Consider the following 19,405-nt stretch of genomic DNA (forward strand, 5'->3'; position numbering starts at 1 on the left):
AATTCAAAAAGTGAAAAGGCAAAATAACTGACTTCCTAGAATTCCTACCCAGAGGTCTTTTCTTAGAAACATTAAAAGCATGCTTTAAAATTGTCCTCTGCAACAGTATGGACTAGAATCACGTGTGTGTGTGTGTGTGTGTGTGTGTGTGTGTGTGTATATATAGCCTACTCTGCACAGGTACAGAGACCACAGATAAGGATAGGCATTTGTTACACAGGTAACATGAAAGCAACACTGGATTTTGGGAGGCTGGATGAAACATACCTGAGATGTGGCTATTCTAGGCATATGGACTGGCATGTTTGCTTTTTTATTGTATTTGTTACGTCTTTATTACACTCATTGTTTTATTTAAATGAAATTTAAAAACAAAAAAACCATATGCACAAACATGACACCGAATCCAGTAAAACACAGACCATAACTGGCACAGAGAGTAAATATAGATTATTTATTTATTTAAAAGCATTTCCAAACTGCTTAATATTAAAAAAACTCTATATGGTAAACAAAAAAATGCAACATTTTTAAAAAGATACACCATAAAGATCAGTAATGAAGATGAAATCAGTAACAACAGGGCCAAATCTTACGAGTCAGGTAGTCTGGGCAAAAATCAGTAAGTCTTTACAAGACATCTGAAGCAATCAATGGCTAATCAAAGAGAATGAAAACATCATTTTAAGGCAGGGGTTGCCATCCTGGCACCCATGAAGACTTACATTAGTGACCCAGGGCAGGTGCCCCGGACTCTGAGCTTTCATTCTTTTAAAAGAAGTGTCTAACTTTCCTAGAAAGAAAGAAATGGGGGCAAATGTTGTAGGCACCTTCTTAGTGATTTTGTGAAATGAGTGAGGTCTCGGGCTGCTCCTGCAGCCAGGGTTGCTGTCTGTCAACACATAACATCAGCACTAAACTTCACCAACTGCCACTATGTTACTGAGCCAAATGTAAGGTCTTACTGCTAGTGTATAAAGCCCTACATAACTTGGGACCAGGATGTGAGAGATTGCTTTACCCCTTCTATACCTGCCTGTTTACCGTGGTCATCTAAGGAGGTCTTCCTTGTGGTGCCGTGCCAGAGGTTCAATCCATGGTGGTTGCTCCTTCAGTTCAGTGGCACCTACCTTGTGAAACACAGAGCATTTTGAAAGTAGACAATCTCCAACACAGTAGACCTTCCACTGGATGCTAAAAGTTCTATTTCTGCAAGCTTTCTCAAAAGGATGAATGAGTGTGCAGATAGTATCAAATTCCTCCTTGGAAATAGTTTGTTTTGCCTTATATTTTCTTGTTGTTGTACACTGCTATATGTTGAGTTTATAAATATTTCAAATAAATAAAATGACAAAGTTGCTTCCTAGCAAGAAATGTAGAGTGTACGGTTTTTTGCTAGTCATTTAACTGGAACTCACAGCAATGACGTTAAAAGTTCCATTTCCTTTTCCTTTGTTTCTTCCTTTTCTGTACAGTACCATGTGTGACCCTGTTACTCTTGCTTGCTCCCTTAGCAGCTTTTGATACCACTGACCATGGGCTAATACTGGACTGACTCCATGAGTTGGTAGCTGGAGGAATGAACTGTTATACACTTGTTCCACTCCTACCCACTGGGTCAGTTCCAGAGTGGCGTTGGGTGAGTCTATGTCAGGCCCCTGGCAGTTACACTATAGGGTATCACAAAATGTCATTTTGTCCCCAATGGTGTTTAACATCTATATGAAACTGCTAGGAGGGACCATTACGGGAATTAGAACACAGTGCCATTGATATACTGATGACACTCAGCTCTATTTCTCTCTTCCATCTGAGTGAGGTGAGGTTGTACAAGTTCTGGACCGGAGCCTGGATGCAATGGAAGACTAAATCCCCAAAAGATGGAGGTCCTGTGGGTTGTGGTTCTCTTTCCAGGAATTAGGTAATTCCTTCAGAAATGGGGCTGCAATTCTCTCTAAAGGAGCAAGTACATAGTGTGGGGGTGCTCCTGGACCCATCATTGCCACTGGACGTTAAGGTGGCCTCAGTGGCAAGGAGCATTTTCTACCATACTTGGCTGGTTTGATACACAACTATAATCATCCCTGGACAGAAATGCACTGGTCACCTCCGGACTAGATTACCCTGTGGGGCTGTCCTAGAAGCTGCAGCTGGTGCAGAATGCAACAGCTATTCTACTGACTGAGGCACCTAACTGTGACCATGTTACACCACTCTTGAAAGAGCTGCACTAGGTACCAGGTTGGTTAGCTGTACTTAGGCTTAGGTACAGTTACAACAGTGTACTACGAAGTAAATTATTTACAGAAATCGTTATTAGGCAATACTGAAGAAGCTCATCAAATTTTTGAAAGGTCACTTATTCTAAACCTTTGAATCTACAAATAGTGTATTGGCTAGACACTTGAAATCTGCTACTTCATTATCTATGAAAGAGTGTTTAAGTCATGTCTTAGGTACATCTGAGTTGGGCAAACCTACTGTCTGTATTTTAAAGAGATATGGGATTTGGCCTCAAGTATCAGTGTCAGATTAATAGTCACATATTTATACAGAAAATTACATTGTGATTTTAATTATCTATACAGAATCATTGACTTTTAAAAATGTCCCTTATTTAATGATTTAAAAAATACACAATTATTATCATTTACCTGTATTGAGCTCGGTCATGGAATTTCCCCCAAATCTTACATGCAGAAAGAAATTTTGTCTAAAATATCTACTCACAAGATTGCTTTTTCTATTTTACTGGATTTCTCATTTTGATATTTTACAGTGATCCTATTAAAAGGTTTATTGTTGATCAAAATTTCCCTTATGGGTTGGGGGGGGGGCAATAAGGACTGATACTGTGCCAGAAGGATTAAAGTTCACTACATGGCAGCTGAGAAATGAGTGATTTGCCTCAAACCACATCCTTGTCCTACAGATGCATTAAAATTTAAAGGATAGTAAAAAAAGTAAATAACAACAACAACAGCAGCAATTAAAATATTGCATTTTTAAATTACCCACTCTTGGGCCCTATAAAGGGGAAGTATGAAATGGAATAACAATAATTCACAACTAGCATGAGTGATCTGAAATATACTTTTCACTGTTGCATATAAAACCCCATGAAGTCAGATACTGAAGGAAGAAAAATGATTGTGAAACCAAAGGGATAAGGGAAAACTGGGGAGAGTCCAGAATTTTATTAAAAAGAAACTTTTAGTAGTCAGACAATCTTTTTATATGTCATTTCAAACAAATCTCCAGCATTGTAAAAGAAAAAAACCCAAATCTGGCTGTCTGCCAGAATGGCATGACACACAGGAAATAATTCAGGGAGTGGAATTCCCCCTTTCGTAAAAGGTCATGTGAAGTGAAAATATAGTTCAGCTGGGTTTCCCCTAGACAAAAAGTACCTAATGTCCTGGACAAATACTGCCAAGCTGGTACAAGATTAATTTGCATTGATTTAAAAGAAATAATGGTGTTTACTTTCTATGATCAATTGAATTTCCCCCATTCTTTGTTATTACTATGTAGCAGTGACAGATTTTCACTGTATTCACCCGAACTCTTCTCAGTTTCTTTTCCCATACTGGAAATTTTCTGAAAGGAAAATTTCACATGAACTCACTGGGCAGCCGTATGTAAGCCACTCGTTCATTGTAAGCCCCATCCCATCTACAACATGCAGACAGTAACACTGGCCTACATTACAAGGTTGTTAGGGTTATGGATAATGAAATGTCTTTGAGCACAGAATAAATATGTTATAGGGACATAAAAAATATTGTAATGACTATCTTGTTATTACAGTGATTTACAACTACAGATTTTTGAACTGCACCAAGAAATACATAGGTTGCACCTATCAAGGTTGAGCTATCCCGTCCATGTACATAATCACTGTTGCCTAGGAGAATTACATCCATAGAGTCCTCCCCCTGCCTCTCTTTCCTCCAGTTATGTCACAGATACACAAAATTAACTACTGCACATGTCTTCATATGTAAACTTCATGCGTTTGGGCATATGCAGAATTCAGGCAACGAAAAATTGACTGTTTTTTCAGGTATGCTGCAACTTGGCAAAGAGTTTTGCAACCCACACAGAGTAATGACCTTGCTTCAAGGCTGCTGACAGAATAGCAGGAAGGCTGACGTGCGCAGGGGATTCTAGGTTCCAGGAAGACCCTTGCACCATTAGCAGGATGACACTACATGACTAGGCTAACTGCTTCCTTATCTCCTAAAAGTAGCAGATCACCTCCCACTTCAACCCTGCAAGTGCCCACTCTTGGGTCTTGTCCTTCAGTTTGAGAATCTGACAGCCCAATCCTATGCATGCTTACTCAGTAGGGGTTTACACTCACCAAGGTTGAGCGCAGTTAGCCTTAATTGATAAAATATACTTTGAATCTCCGAAGAAAAGGGGTAGGGAAAAGTGGACAGGAGTAAGAATTAGAGCAAGAGTGTGTTAGACTGTATTTGTTTTTCTTGTCACTCATAACAACCTGTGGTCCTCCCCTGTGCATTGCCAACCTTAATTTAGCACACATACACCTCCTTTCCCCTAAAAAGAATTACAGCGCAATCATGTATATCTCTATTCAGAAATAAACCACCCTGATTTCAATGGGACCAGATGTACTGAGGAATTTGTGTCCCAACAGATGTTGCTGGACTCCCATCATTCCTGACCACTAGCCATGCAGCCTGAGGGTAATGCTCCCAATCCAAAGACTCTGGAGGGACACAGATTCCTCATCCTGATAATACTGGAATTCAGCCTCAAACCATACACACACAAAATAGGAAAGCCATCACCAAAAGAAAGGGGGAAAGACTTGCACACTATACATTTCGGAAAGGCCACAGCTCAGGGGCAGAGCATCTGCTTTGCATGCAGAAACTCCAAAGCAGGGCTGGGAATGTCCCCCTGCCTGAAACCCCAAGGGGAAAGCAGCTGCCAGTAATGCAGAACAACCCTGAGTTCGATGTCCCAACAGGTCTGACTCCGTATAAGGCAGCTTCCTGTGTTCCTCTATGTCTAGACACAAATGTAGAAACAGCAACTGCAATCCAGAGAGAAGCAGGATATATCTCACCACGGAGGGGGAAGTGTGTGGCCTGCATGTGGCTGCGGAGTCTGCCGTCCAGCTGCTCACTCATGATGGGCAACATCAACGCCCTTCCTGCTTCCCCCTTCCTTATTATGGCTTCTATCTTTAAACGTGACTGGGCATCAGGGCCGGCCCACCCACGAGACAAGGTGAGGCGACCGCCTCAGGCGGCAGGGTCCGCAGGGTCCCGAGGTCGACCTCCGCTCCCCGCTTCTTCCCTGGCGGCGGGGCGGGAGAGGCGCCATTTTTGTGGCCCGCCTCAGGCGGCAAAAAGTCTTGGGCCGGCTCTGCGGAGGGCCATTCGACCCCGACAGCACTTCTTCATAAACAGCTTCCGATAAATAAAAGACTCCCCTCAGAAACGGAACGCCTCCTGGCCTAAACCGCGTTCCCGTTACAAACGCAGCAGCAGCAGCACTCAGGAACTAGCAAGCAAAGCAAAACATAACGTGAAGGCAAAATAAAATAAAAATAAAATAAAACCCCACACACCACCGTCAAGCGTCGTGTGGAAAGGCCTGGCGTCCACCTGAGGGGACGCTGCTTCAGCTCCTGTCATGACCCAGGACGCCGCCGCTAATGCCGCCGTTGCTCCTCCCTCGGATCCAGCCAAGCCGCCGCCTGAGGTAAATATAAAAACAGGCCGTCCTCGCGCAGGGCGCTTAACCGCGCATGCGCCGCAACGGCCGCAGAGCCTGGCTTGTTCTGCTGCTAGGGGCTTTTTCCGTTTGTGGAAGAAACCCGCGGCCTGTGGAGGAGGAGGAGACCGCGGTTGCTGACAGGAATTTCCGTCCTCGAGTTATTTCCCCTCCCTCCTTTGGGGCGGGCCCCGCTCGGCTTTCTCGCCTCGCTCCTTGGTTCTTTCCGACGCTCTTGTTTCGTGAGCTTCCCTTTCCCACCCTTCCCCAGTATATAGGGGCCGGGAGGCGGCCGGCGGAGACTTCCAAATCCGCCTGGGAGGGCCTGGAGGTAAGGGGGGCCGAGGGGTCGGGGTCGGGGTGGGGTCTTATTGTGCCGCCGCTGCTGGAGGGCGTTTGTGGGGGGGTTGTTCTTTTTACACTTTTGTTACTGCTGCTGCTACCATTATTATTATTATTACTTTTATACGTTATTTCTATATAACAATACGCTCATATTATTGCATAACAATATACTAGTAATATTACTTCATAACAATATACTAGTAATATTACTGCATAACAATATACTAGTAATATTACTGTATAATAGTATACTACTGCTGTTCTTCTTTTTATTATAATACTGTTATAACTATACATTTCTACTACTATCATCACCATCATTATATGTAGCTTGGCCTTTGTTCACACGACGGTCCCGGGGCTTTAAAAATGCGAAAAATTCGGTTTAAGTGCAGAACAGTGCAATGTATCTCCTGTGCCGCTTCAGCTTTAAACGGAGGAACCTCAAAGCGTTTTGCAAAAAGAATTAGGGCGAAGAACTCGGCAGTTAGGAGCAGTTTTGTTTTTTAACACACACACGCAGCTGCTTAAGCGAATATTTTTTTTAAAATCGGGCCACTGCCAACTATCGCGATTTAAACCGGGCGGGGAGCTGAAACTTTAGGCTCGTAGGAGGAGGACACGTAAGTGCCCGATCAAAACAGGCGTGGTGTGCATTTATATTTTTTTTGCGGGGGGTGGGGTACGAAATTAAAGCCGCACGGCTTAGCCGCAAAGTTGACATATCGGCAGCGCACGGCAGTTGATGGAGAGAGAAAGGGGTGGGTGGGGGTGGGATTGCAGTCTTCAAGCTACCCCGTGAGCAAAGCCCCATAGAGCACAGTGGGGCTTAGGTGAGTAAACATTATGTAAGGGCTGAGCTTACTATTTTGTTGAGTCACCTCAAAGTAAGCTTACAAAGTTAACTTGAACATTTATTTATTTACTTTAATATAATTTATATGCTGCTTGATTGTTTTAAAAGCCCCCCCCCCAGCAGATTACAAACAGAATGTGATTATTATCAACTGGGCAGTCATTTGAAGACTGGGGTCTTAAGACATAGCCTCTCTTCCTGCAGTTGTTGTACATTGCAGGAAAATGCTAGTTAGAGGTGGTCAGGTTTCTTTTCTGAGCAGTTGGTCTGTAGTTAATGATAAGCTTCCTAGAACAGTTTGAAAGTGGTTTCATGTTACCGTGATGACTAGGGAGAATTGCTAGGAACGGGACATGAAAGTGGAAGACATAAATTGGAGGCTACTACGTATTGATGCGACAGCTGGATTCAGAGATGAAAAGAAATTGATGTGCTAATGCTAAATAGAGTGGCATGCAGTCTCTGTGGCTACCTAGATCAGAGCCACATGTTCACATTATCAGCTGATGGGAGCAACTGATAAAATCAAGGGATGACCAAGCACTTCAGACCTGGGTCTTTCAAAGTCCGGCATTCTGTTTATGACAGCAGCCAGACGGATACTCTTCCAGTGGTCAGAGCAGGACATGAAGATAGCAGTAGATGATGGGCACCTTATCACTTCATTCCTATCCTGCTTTAACAACTGCTACTAAACTTTGCTGGTACTTTGATTCCACTGTTCCCTTTAGTTATTACTTTTGGAATGTAACTATTGTTTCTCCTCATTGTCATCTAGCACCGTCTGTTGACATTTTATTCATTCCTCCTTTAATGGCCTCACACTTGTAGTTTTCCATTTGCTCACATCAGACCTTTAATGCTTTTGTTTGATGTTCCTTTGACCTATGTGGACTGCACTGTTATTTTGCAATCCTGCAGTGCAAGTCTAATAAATAGGTGCTCTTTTATATCTTAGACTGCTGTTCCATTTTAGTTCAGCTGAGTATACTTAAACTTCTTAAAATAATAATAATATTTATTTATTTATTTATTTATTTATTTAATTTATATACTGCCCTATACCCGGAGGCTTCAGGGCGGTTCACATAGTAGGAACACAGTATAGGCAAATAGGTATATACTTGTAGCACAGCCAGGGTTACTTGATAGACTTGCCATATCTGTTATTGTGGGTATTAATGTGTGCTGTTCATCTTTTACTGTCAGCCCATCACTAGTTTAGACATTTTGGATCTTTTATTGTTTGTGCCTAAATCTCATTTTGTGTTCTGTAAATCATCCCTTGTAACTTTTCTCCTTTCGACCTCACTTTGTTTTATTTTTATAATACCTCTTTCTCTTCACACACTATGTGCTTTATATACCTATCCTCTGAAGTTGACCCTTCAAACATCTGATAGATGTATGAAAGGTTATGCTGCAGTACATGTGCTAGCCTTATGGCGTCAAATAATGGAATAGGCTAATAAGGGTCTGTAATTTAATTTATTTGAGAATGGGATTTTATCACAGATAGATTCATAGGAAATAAAAAATAACTTGATTTGAAGATGCTAAAAATCCAAAGTGCCATTTGTTTTTGAAAGTATGACATAACCTTAGAGTTGTCTGTCATAGGAAAAAATTGATCCCTGCTGACAGCCAATGGTGTATTGCTATGTTAAAATGATTTGCTAATTACTCAGAAAGTGTAGATGTGCAAGACTTGAGTATTATGGATGCCTTCCTACATCAGGCACTTAAAATATGCCTTAGCTCCTCCAAAGAGGCAGTAGCTGAGATGCACTTAATTTACGGCTGCTAGCTCATTTAGATACTACTTAACAGATTGTTTAGTTTTCTAATTAACTCATTAATTTTCTTTGTTCCCATACTTCAGAAATGCTATTTTTTGAGTTCTGAAGAACTGCGAACCTAATATCTCTTTCTGCCCCGGATATAAATATGCATATGTTCACTCCATGATGGTGTGTGATACATCATGCAGCACAGGCACTTTCCTAGATGGAAAGTCTGTGTATAAAAAGTCACATGTTAAGCATAATGGAATTCTGAAAAGTATTGATTGTTTGTGACCAAAGCACTGTGAACCAAAATAATTTTGGTATAATAATACCTCTAGCAATGTGCAGTCAATTCCAGAACAACTTTTGAAATAGTTAAATACACTGCGCAATTGGAAGCATTGACCTCAATGTCAGTAAGCTTTCAGAGGAAGCATTGACCTCAATGTCAGTAAGCTTTCAGAGGAAGCATTGACCTCAATGTCAGAGCTTTCAGAGGATGCCTTGTTTTCCACATAAAAATACCTACATAGAAAGCTTACACATTGGCAGATATGAGTGCTTCCTATGTGCAGGTGAATATCAACTTATGGGAGCCTTCATATATGGCCTTCTCTTGTGTACAGTTAGCAGGGAATCTTGATCCCTACTCCCCGCCACCATTCTGAGAGATTTGCAGCTAACCTGAACTTCTCAACTCTACATCAGTGGTGTTAACACTGATTCCTTTATTGTCTTTCAGTATAGGCACAAAGGATGCTTTGTGGGCTAAATTGGCTTCAGTTCAACACCAGTCCATTCTAACAGTTGGCATAGACAAGTTATTAGACTCTGGCTAAAAATATAACTGAAGTGAAGTTTATTGCCATTGAATATTTGTAGTGCTTTACAACTGTGTACACACACAGTATACTATAACTTTTTAAAGAAGCTCATATATCTTTTTCTCTTCATGCAGGTCTTGGTAACCTTGTGTTTATCACACATTACATTTACTGTTTCTCCTTGTGGACCCAATATTGCAATATGGCTGCCTAAGCCCCTTAAAAGGGACTTGAGTCTGAAGTCTGGGAGATAGTTTTGTGCATAAATACTAAAATTATTTTTGCTTTTATTAAGGAGAGACATGACTTGCCTAAATATTTTAGCTAATGAGTATTATTATTTATTAAATTTCTATACAGCCCTACCGATGTTCCATTTTTCCTCTCCCAAGCAATATAATTATGTTAAACACAATAAACTTCTAATAATAGTAAGGCAACCTGGTTAAAATTATGCTATAAAACTTCAGCAACAACATAAGGAAAGAAAATGTTCCAGGGCTGATTAAAGCTTGTTGGTGTCCAGGGCAAGAGCAATAGTGGTTTGCAGAGATCACCCTTAGCTTAATAGTTCCAAAACTTCATTGATGTATTTGAGGGGAAATCCTTGAGTATTTTCTTGGCAAGAATTAAACTAATCTTAAGAGGGAGCTGATGTATTTATGTACCATAGTTTCAAAACACAGGGTGGTATCCTATATTTGTCATATTCAGAGTAGCACCACTGAAATCAATGGAGATTTGCATCCACTACTTTCAGTGGGTCTCCTTTAAGTAAAACCTAGTTGGGGACAACCCATACATTCCTGGTTTAATTTGACTTTAAAGGGGAAAAGGCTTCTCAGTATATGTAGCCAACTACAAGCAAGTCATACATATGCCTACAGATTCCACTTTTCCTTAATACCCTACATTTCTGCACTTTTATTTTCTACATAGTAACAGGATTTGGAAACTAATGCTGCAGCCTGATACTAACTTAATTTATTTGGACTTCCTTAGATTTGGGTGGGACTCATGTCCAAGTTTACAGGCTATGGGCTAAATATTTAGTTTTTTTCTTCACATTTTATTTTTAAGGCTTCCTCCCTTCTGCCATAATGAGAAGGGGAACATTAGCACTTATAAGGAAGAAGGAACTACAGTGTTTTAAGGAAGCGTGCATTTTGAAAAAGAGAACAAATTATGTTTAGCCAGAAAGATGAAAGTACTGAATGAAAGAGATACTTTATAAAGAAATTGCATGCAATGTTTTGCTTTCAGGTTTTTATTTTATTATGGCCTGGAAGTTAATCAGATTTGCACAAAACTATCTCCCAGGCTTCAGACTCGTCCCATTCTCCTATCTTATTTCATCGTCATGAACATATATGATTCATTACCGTCCAAACTGAGGAATAGCAGTGATGTAAGTGAACTGACGTACGATCTGTCATGTGAACTCTACAGGATGTCTACCTTTTCGACTTTCCCTCAGAATGTACCTGTATCTGAAAGGAGTCTCGCCCGTGCTGGTTTCTATTACACTGGTGTGAAAGACAAAGTAAAATGTTTTAGTTGTGGCTTGATGTTGGATAACTGGAAAAAAGGTGACAAGGCTCTGGACAAGCATAAGCAACTCTACCCCAGCTGCAACTTTGTAAAGAGTTTGACTCCATTGAACAATCTCGGTTCATCATTTAATTCTGCCTTTTCACCTCCAACTACCTTTGGCCTTTCTTCTTCACATTCCCCAACACCAGCAGCAAATATGGATCAAGTTGGCTATTTCAGTGGAAGCTTTTCAAGCTTTCCTCATGATCCAGTCACATCCAGGGCAGTTGAAGACTTGTCCCATTTGAGACCTAAAACAGTCAATTATGCAATGAGTGCAGAGGAAGACAGACTGCGCACTTTTGAGTCATGGCCACTGACATTTCTGTCACCATCTTCTTTGGCAAAAGCTGGATTTTATTACATTGGGCCTGCGGACAAGGTGGCTTGTTTTGCCTGTGGTGGTCAACTGAGTAACTGGGAGCCTAAGGATAATGCCATGTCGGAACATCGGAGGCACTTTCCAAACTGCCCTTTTGTGGAACAAATGTGTGACCAGACCAGTTTCACAGTCTCCAATATGAGCATGCAGACCTACGTAATGCGCCTCAACACTTTCAAAAGCTGGCCAGCTGCAGTTCCAGTTCAGCCACCGCGGCTTGCAGATGCTGGCTTCTATTATGTGGGTAAGTGAGCTGCCTATTTTTGGTCACTTGGACTCTATTTTTTTTTTAAACTGTTTAATCAGTGACTGCTGAACGTATCTTTAAAAATATTATATAAACTGTTTTTCCCCTCCCCTCTTCAGGTCGCAATGATGATGTTAAATGTTTCTGCTGTGATGGTGGACTCAGGTGTTGGGAGTCTGGGGATGATCCATGGGTAGAACATGCTAAATGGTTTCCAAGGTACATCTAAACTTCTTTGAAATAGTAGCAATTATGGTCCTAATCTTAATATATTTGGAACTGAAAGGCAAAACTAGTATCCCAAAGAGATCTATTTTAAGAGGAGTATTGTTTTTTTCCTGCTGAGAGTTGTACTCCCCTTGGGGCAATCTGTTGGGGGCAGATGCTAGCAGTAAGCAGACTATATTCTGTTCTCTTTTTCCCCCTGCCAAGTGGGCTGCCAGGGAGTGACTAAATAGTTTTTGCAGGGGACTGAACTGATCATTCTCAGAAGGCTTTCTCTGCACCCTTCTCATTTCTCCCTCCATATTTCCCCTGCTTATTCCATCCAGACTTTCCCCTACCCACATGAAATTAGATTGAGGGCTGCATGTGACCTTTCGGTCATAGATTGACCGACCGTGGTTTAAACGGAGCAGATTCTCTGTTAATATGTTATGTATCTGGAGGAGTTGTCATGTCAGATTACAAACTCCACTTCAAAAGTGAACATTTAGAACTGGGCATGCATATGGCTTATCTGAGGCACTTCGGTCTGCATGTATCTGGAACAATGTACAATCTGTATATTAGAATTGAAACACTGCATTTTATCTTCTAGATGTGAGTACCTGCGGCATATGAAAGGACAAGAGTTTGTCCATCAGATTCAAGTAAGATTCCCCCATCTTCTTGAACAGGTATTCAAACAACTACTTTGCTCTGATTTCAGCAGTATTCTTGTGTATTACAGTGGTACCTCGGGTTAAGAACTTAATTCGTTCTGGAGGTCCTTTCTTAACCTGAAACTGTTCTTAACCTGAAGCACCACTTTAGCTAATGGGGCCTCCCACTGCCACCGCCGCGCAATTTCTGTTCTCATCCTGAAGCAAAGTTCTTAACCCGAGGTACTATTTCTGGGTTAGCGGAGTCTGTAACCTGAAGCGTCTGTAACCTGAAGCATCTGTAACCCGAGGTACCACTGTACCTCATAGATTTTTAAATTGGACACTTTCAAACTAAGCTCTCTAGAAGAGCCTTTAATTTTAATCTCTTCCCCCTAATCACATAAAAGCCGACCATGTGTTAGGCATGCTGAAAGTGGCTACAAATAAAGGTGTGAACTTGATTAAAGGTCAAAGGATGTGGTCTTTTAGAGAGCATCTGAGTTTTCTGTGATTCAGTAGAAACTTGTCAATTTCACATGGCAACTGTGATGGTTTCCTAAGAGTGACTAAGTGGCTAGTTGAGCAAACTGCTTGACATGTGATCTGTTACTGTGCTCACTGCAGCTAACAATCAAAGTTGCATATAGGAGCTACAAGCTTCCCCTTTCTTCTGGCAGTTGACAATGTATTGTGACAGCAACAGTCGGCCCTCAAAGTGTCTGACAAGAACATTGCTGTGGTGGTCAGGACAGAGTGCATGCAGATGTTTAGGGTGACTGTTTAAGTGGTTTAAATTTTGGCAAACTTCTTGTGTTCACTTCTGTTTTGATACACAAAAATTACATTCATTTTAAAACACTCTTTCTGTGTTTTGTAGCTGTTATCCACCTCAGATACACCTGTGGATGAAAATATTGATCCAAGTAAGTATTTTTTACAAGATATTTAAGTTGGTATGGACACTTGGAATATGAAAGCACTGTTTGTTAAATAGGGAATACCAAAATCACTTAGCACTATCAGGTTTTAATCATTTATCTAGAAGTATTGTGTCTTACAAAGCAACTTAAATATGGATTCTCAGAAATAACTGTTGTCTCTTGGTATTGTACTCTCAAAATGAGGAGACTTCTGTTTGTCTTATTCTCATTTGCATTGCCTTGCTTACTAAGTGGAATGTTAATGCAGTTCATATCTTGCCACAACTTGGCAAGAACATAATGAATAACTTTTCCTGCTCTTCCACCAGTAATTGGACCTTCAGAGTAGCTTACAGCAAGTATAATAAATAACAAAAACTGCAAAAAAATGAGAATTCAGCAACCATGGCAAACACTTCAAAAAAATCCAAACTCAATGCGCAGTTCCTGAAAAAGCACACTCAGATAAAACTGTCGTTTTCTTCTTAAGGTCTTCATTGAGATTGCTAGCAAAACCTCTCTCAGCATTTTCATAGGGGCCCCCTGGTGGTGCAAAAAAATATTGTGGATAGCTTTGAAATTACTGTGGGTGGTCCAAATAAGTTATATTCAGGGTAACCCCAATGAAATCAATGGACTTGAATATGATCAACATTAGGTATCATCCTGTGAATTGATCTGACCTAAGTTGGAGAAAGCCAATATCACTTATGGAGACTGTATAATAGAGGCTCAAAATATTTGTTTGATAGCTTGCTCTGGACTTTAAAAAGCTGCTTTTCCAAATACAGCTAGTGAATTAATTAGTGTTGCTGTCAAGCATAGTTCCTATGTCAGCTGCTGTAACTTACAAACATCCTATCTAGTAAGTTGATTAGTGATTCTACTTATGGAGTAGAAGCTGGTTGGTTCTTGCCTATTGCAGAAAGATATAGGGTCTACGTTTCTGAAGGGGAGGTCTCACTGCTTTGTAGGTGAGCACATTTTTTGTGTGCCTACAGTTCCAGATTCAGTCCCTGGTATGTTTAGACAAAAAGGTCCCTGATAGTACAATTCAGAAAAGCCTTTGCTGAGATTTTGGATTTCTGTTCTGGGTCACTGCTAATCTAAATGGATCCGTGGTTTGACTTAGTATAAGACAGTTTAATATGTTCACATCCGTAAGCTTCTTGTGTGAAAAAGCCTTTAGTATAGCCTAATATAAAAGCTAATTTGCATAAGAGTAAAGCAAAGGTTTTTTTCAATGTTGGACATGGAACCTGATGTAAACATGATCTTATTCTGTTTTAATTTAAATTTAAAACATATTCTTCAAAATCCATATGGATCTAATGAGCAATGCCATGAATTTTTCTCTGAGCAGTTATTCATTTTGGACCTGGTGAGAATGCTTCAGAAGATGCAATCATGATGAAAACCCCAGTGGTTGAAGCTGCCTTGGAGATGGGATTCAGCAAAAGACTAGTCAAGCAGACTGTTCAGAGTAAAATCTTAACAACCGGAGAGAATTATAAATCTGTAAATGATCTTGTGTCCGACCTCATTGCTGCAGGAGATGAGAAGAATGAAGAAGAGAAGGTGGTGCAAGCAGAGGAAGTGACATCAGGTATGTAAAAAGCTCTAGTGATAGAATCTGTTATGTTGCGTCATTCTCTTCATAATCATCCTTGAAAAATGGCTTCCCAGCTTCTACTTGGAAGATTCCCAGAAGGGAAGAGCCCACAGCCCTCAAGGATTCCATTATCAAATTGCTTTCATTAGATCTAGTCCTGCCATCTAGGGTCGCTGGATGATAATCCATCAGGTATTTGAATTGTGTTACTGTCTCTATCAACCTCTGGGCTAAATACCGTACTTTCCCATCTATAAGACGCCCCCTTGTATAAGGACACCCCCCCCCCATTTGGGGGGACTAAATTTTAAGAAAGTGAGGGGAGATGGCCCAAAGTTGTTGAGCCTCTCCCCCCATGCAGCTTCAGGCAGGAAACACTCCCTAGAATGTTTCCCATGCACAGCGGCATCAGGTGAATTTGCACTCCCTCCAGCCATCCAGTTTGCAGGAGTGCAACCTCCCCCGACGCCTCCGTGCATGGGAAATGATCCAGGGAGTGCTTCCCGTGCGCAGCGGCATCGGGTGAATTTGCGCTCCCATCAAAGAGCTGGTCGGCGGTGCGCAGCTTCTCTCCCCCCCCCCAATGCAGCTGTGGGCAGGAAACACCCCCCAGATCGCTCGCCGCGGCATCGGAAGCCATGCTCCTGCCAACCAAATGGCTGGTGCTGCACCACTCCCCCCCCCCCCCGTGTGTCAAGTGAATGCAAAATAAAGTTGTGACTTTTACTTCCTGTAACTTGGAAACTATTATTCTACCTGTGAGCCTAAATGAAATTCAGTTCAGGCAAGTTGGAGGTACTGTTGTTTGGTGGCTGGTTTACCCAATTAGGTAGTGACCAGTCTTCTCTGGATGGCTTTGTACTAATCCTAAAGAAGCAGACTCATAACTTGAAGTGCTCTTGGTGTGCCTTTTGTCATCTTTCACTGATTTTCCAGTGTCAGCCCTATTTGGACAGAACCTTGCTACAGTTATCCATGCTCTGGTAACCTCATAGTTGGATTACTGCAATTTATTAAATGTGGGGCTGCCTTTTAAAATGGCCTGGAAACTTCATTTGGTCCAGAATAGGCTAGCTACGTAAATATGATACAGTGCAAATGCTTTGTCCGCATTCACTCCCAATCCATTTTATCAGTACACCAGACAGTATACTCTTTTTATATGCTAAGTTAACACATAAGGAAATTGTTCTTAAAGCATAATTCAACTTTCTTCCAACCTTTTGGGACATTCATTTTTCAGGTGAGGGAAGGCTGGGGAGGAAGACCTGCAGGCTTTGTGAATGTTGAAATGTATTTTCTTTATCATACCTAAACTTGTTTCAGAAGCATAAATTATTTTCAATTCCATTCTCCCCCACCCTCTTGTGATTTCAAAATTTCTCCTTAAATCTTCCAATGCTAAACAAATTGAACTATAATCATTTTTCATTATTTATATTTTAGATCTGTCCTTAATCAGGAAGAACCGAAATGCATTGTTTCAGTGCTTGACATGTGTGCTTCCTATCCTTGAAAGTTTATTAACATCCAAAGTAATAACTGACATTGAATACCATGTTATTAAACAAAAAACCCAGACACCACTGCAAGCGAGAGAACTGATTGATACCATCTTGGTGAAAGGAAACACAGCTGCAAACATATTCAGAAACTGTTTACAAGAGTGCGATTTTGTATTATACAAAGACTTGTTCGGTGAGTTTGAGAAAAGAATGTGCTGGTTAACATCTAATTGCCACTGCTCTGAGAGTTGACAGACTTAGCATGTTATAATTCAGAGCAGTAATAGAGGTCATTGGCCTTGCTTTAGGGATTGTATGCCGGAAACCATAGAACCCTGTCGATTAGTATGGCAGCTTATTGCTTGCAGGAAGTCTTACGTTTATTGAACAGAACTATTTTTTATTTATTTTTTTAGAGGAGAAGAAAATGCCTTATATTCCGACAGAAGATGTTTCAGGTAAAAACTGAATTCACTAAAATAACACTGGGCACCATTTGAAATAATATGGATTGCTTATAAAAATAAATTTTAAAACTCGCATTTTAAATAGTTTCAGATACTTGGTATAGAGAAGCACCATATACAGTGGTTTCTCGGTTTTCGAATGTAATCTATTCCAGAAGACAGTTCAACTTCCTAAATGTTTGAAAACCAAAGCATGCATTTACATCTGGAAAACTCAATATGGAAGCCACATGGCACATTTGGCTTCTGAAAAGTGTTCACAAATTGAAGCAGTTACTTCTGGGTTTTCGGCGTTCAAAAGCCAAAACATTTGACTTCCGAGACGTTCGAAAACCGAGGTCCCACTGTATAAAAGTTTTCCTGCTTCTGCAGTTTGAAATCACAGTTTAAGAAGTCTAGGCTGGTGCCATGATTTTGAGTAAATTCCAGTCCTTTCTTCTTGTAACAAGAATGAAATGGAAACTTGCCTTCTGCACATCCCTGGTAGTTTGTTATCTGGAGCCTCCACGTCTTTCCCCTATAGGAAATGCTGCCTTCACATTTGTTGCAAGAATAGCATCATGAAGCACACCTTCACATTTGCTTTTTGAATCATTTTTGTGAGCAGTTTCTGAATGGCTACACCTTCAGGAAAACTATAAAGCTCTGATTTTGAAGGCTCTTCGTCAGTTAGAATAACTCCAACATGTATTGGTGGATGCAGAAAAAGAAAACAAAGGGAGTTTTTGGGATGGAGGGGGAGAGACTTGGAAACAGTGGTATTTCTTTGTGTTGTAAAATACAGCAATTTGGAACATATATAACATATGTTTTCTCCTTTGCAGGCTTGCCCATGGAAGAACAGCTGAGACGATTGCAAGAAGAGAGAACATGCAAAGTTTGCATGGACAAGGAAGTGTCCATTGTCTTCATCCCATGTGGCCACTTAGTTGTGTGTAAAGAATGTGCCCCTTCCCTTAGAAAATGCCCTATATGCAGAGGGACAATCAAGGGTACAGTGCGGACATTTCTTTCATGAAGGGCATAAAATGAGTTTGATCAGCAAGATCCTCACACTGCAGCCCAATGGGCACCTTTTTGGGTCAGTTATTGTTTCTCAAATGACTGGATTGCTAATCCAGTCTAGCTTTGTAGTGCCTTGGAACCAAATGTTACTAAAGATGGGAGTGAGCAACCTTGCAGGGTGTGTTACAGTTTGTGGTTCACAAAAGTAGCTGTTGATTATTTGTTAACCTATTGGGAAGCTTTCTGATATGTATAACTGGTTAATCTAAAATATATTTTATATAGACCACATTTGAGGAACCTGTAGCTTTACCATATGTTGTTTTAGTGTAGCTCCCATTAACTTTAGCTATAGGCCCTGCTGACTGTGAGTGACGGGGGAGCTGGAGTCCCATCCCTGATAACTGACTGAATTATGAGCAGAAGTTTGATAATTGAAGCATCTATGCAGGTATTGCTTGAGTTGGTCATAGGACAAACTATATACCACCAAGGTTCAATGCAAAAGACTTGTGCTACGTTGCTTTATACATGATCTGATAATGTTAAAAAATTATTTGTAAAATAAACTTAATATTAAAAGTTGTTCAAGGAACATTGTTGGAATTTATTTTCAGCCTCATTTTCAGACTTGCTCCATTACCATCACTAAAGGGAAGGAAAAACTGTTTTAGACACTGTCCGTATTATAGATCTATACATGCGTTTTTAAAATCTTAAGTAGGATGCAGCTCCCAAATACTTGTGTTTAAACAATAGCTAGTCACTACAGTGCCCTCACCCATGTGTTCTCCTGATTTCAGATATTTGCCTTCTAGTGGCCATATAGACTTTCCAATATTGTTGGAATTGTGCTCCTTGATCATAAAGTTCACTTAACAATAGCTTTTCTAGCATCACAAGCCCGGGGTGGGGTGGGGGGCAATTGATAGCCAATGTAGTAGATAATGCATTTGGCTTGCCCAATTTGAATCCCCATCTAGTTATAACATTGTTACGCTGAGACAGCAAGTGCCCCTTTCAGGCCTCTAAGTGAAGATAATCTCGATGTAATAACCATAATATACGCTAGCCTGTGGTTTTGCAGCTGATGGACTCAAAACTCCCATCAGCCCCAGCCAACATTGTGAAGTATAATAATAGTAATAATTATTTATATCCAGCCCCTCTGGGTAGCTTTCAACTTAAAAACAGCCAAACATGAGACATTAAAAACCTTGTCAATAAGGGGCTGCCTTCAGA

The 19,405-nt window shown here is 40.8% G+C and overlaps 1 protein-coding gene and 1 long non-coding RNA gene across 6 annotated transcripts; one reads left to right on the forward strand and one right to left on the reverse strand.

Annotated features, from left to right (window-relative positions):
• Nucleotides 1-435: 435 nt before the first annotated feature.
• LOC308475409 lies at nt 436-5,742 on the reverse strand. Of its 2 annotated transcripts, none has more exons than XR_013985158.1 (2): nt 5,609-5,742; nt 436-2,926 (listed from the first exon to the last, which is right to left on the reverse strand). It is a non-coding gene; the product is annotated as an uncharacterized lncRNA (long non-coding RNA). The 2 variants fall into 2 exon arrangements; XR_013985159.1 differs by lacking the exon at nt 5,609-5,742 and adding an exon at nt 5,102-5,600.
• A 74-nt stretch (nt 5,743-5,816) lies between these two features.
• On the forward strand, nt 5,817-18,748 carry BIRC2 (baculoviral IAP repeat containing 2). 4 transcript variants are annotated; one of them, XM_081002122.1, is made up of 9 exons: nt 5,817-6,085; nt 9,701-11,785; nt 11,908-12,007; nt 12,609-12,687; nt 13,532-13,577; nt 15,127-15,180; nt 16,633-16,884; nt 17,108-17,149; nt 17,983-18,748. In XM_081002122.1, exons 2-9 carry the CDS (start codon nt 10,810-10,812, stop codon nt 18,174-18,176), a joined length of 1,743 nt encoding a protein of 580 aa, XP_080858248.1. In that variant the 5' UTR covers nt 5,817-6,085; nt 9,701-10,809; the 3' UTR covers nt 18,177-18,748. The 4 variants fall into 4 exon arrangements, with proteins under 4 accessions (XP_080858248.1, XP_080858245.1, XP_080858246.1 ...); XM_081002119.1 differs by having other exon boundaries at nt 5,819-6,085; nt 14,938-15,180; XM_081002120.1 differs by having other exon boundaries at nt 5,819-6,085; nt 10,830-11,785; nt 14,938-15,180.
• The last annotated feature ends 657 nt before the right edge of the window (nt 18,749-19,405 follow it).

The sequence above is a fragment of the Podarcis pityusensis genome, assembly GCF_964106645.2.
Source record: "Podarcis pityusensis genome assembly, chromosome: 4".
NCBI classification, from domain to species: domain Eukaryota; kingdom Metazoa; phylum Chordata; class Lepidosauria; order Squamata; family Lacertidae; genus Podarcis; species Podarcis pityusensis.

Bases quoted from the DNA above. Each gene is read 5' to 3' on its own strand.
- BIRC2 (XM_081002119.1), top strand. From the start codon at position 10,810: ATGCAATGTTTTGCTTTCAGGTTTTTATTTTATTATGGCCTGGAAGTT. The intron at 12,688-13,531 runs GTATTCAAACAA...TGTGTTTTGTAG, and splicing joins TCCCCCATCTTCTTGAACAG to CTGTTATCCACCTCAGATAC. The intron at 13,578-14,937 runs GTAAGTATTTTT...TTCTCTGAGCAG, and splicing joins GGATGAAAATATTGATCCAA to TTATTCATTTTGGACCTGGT.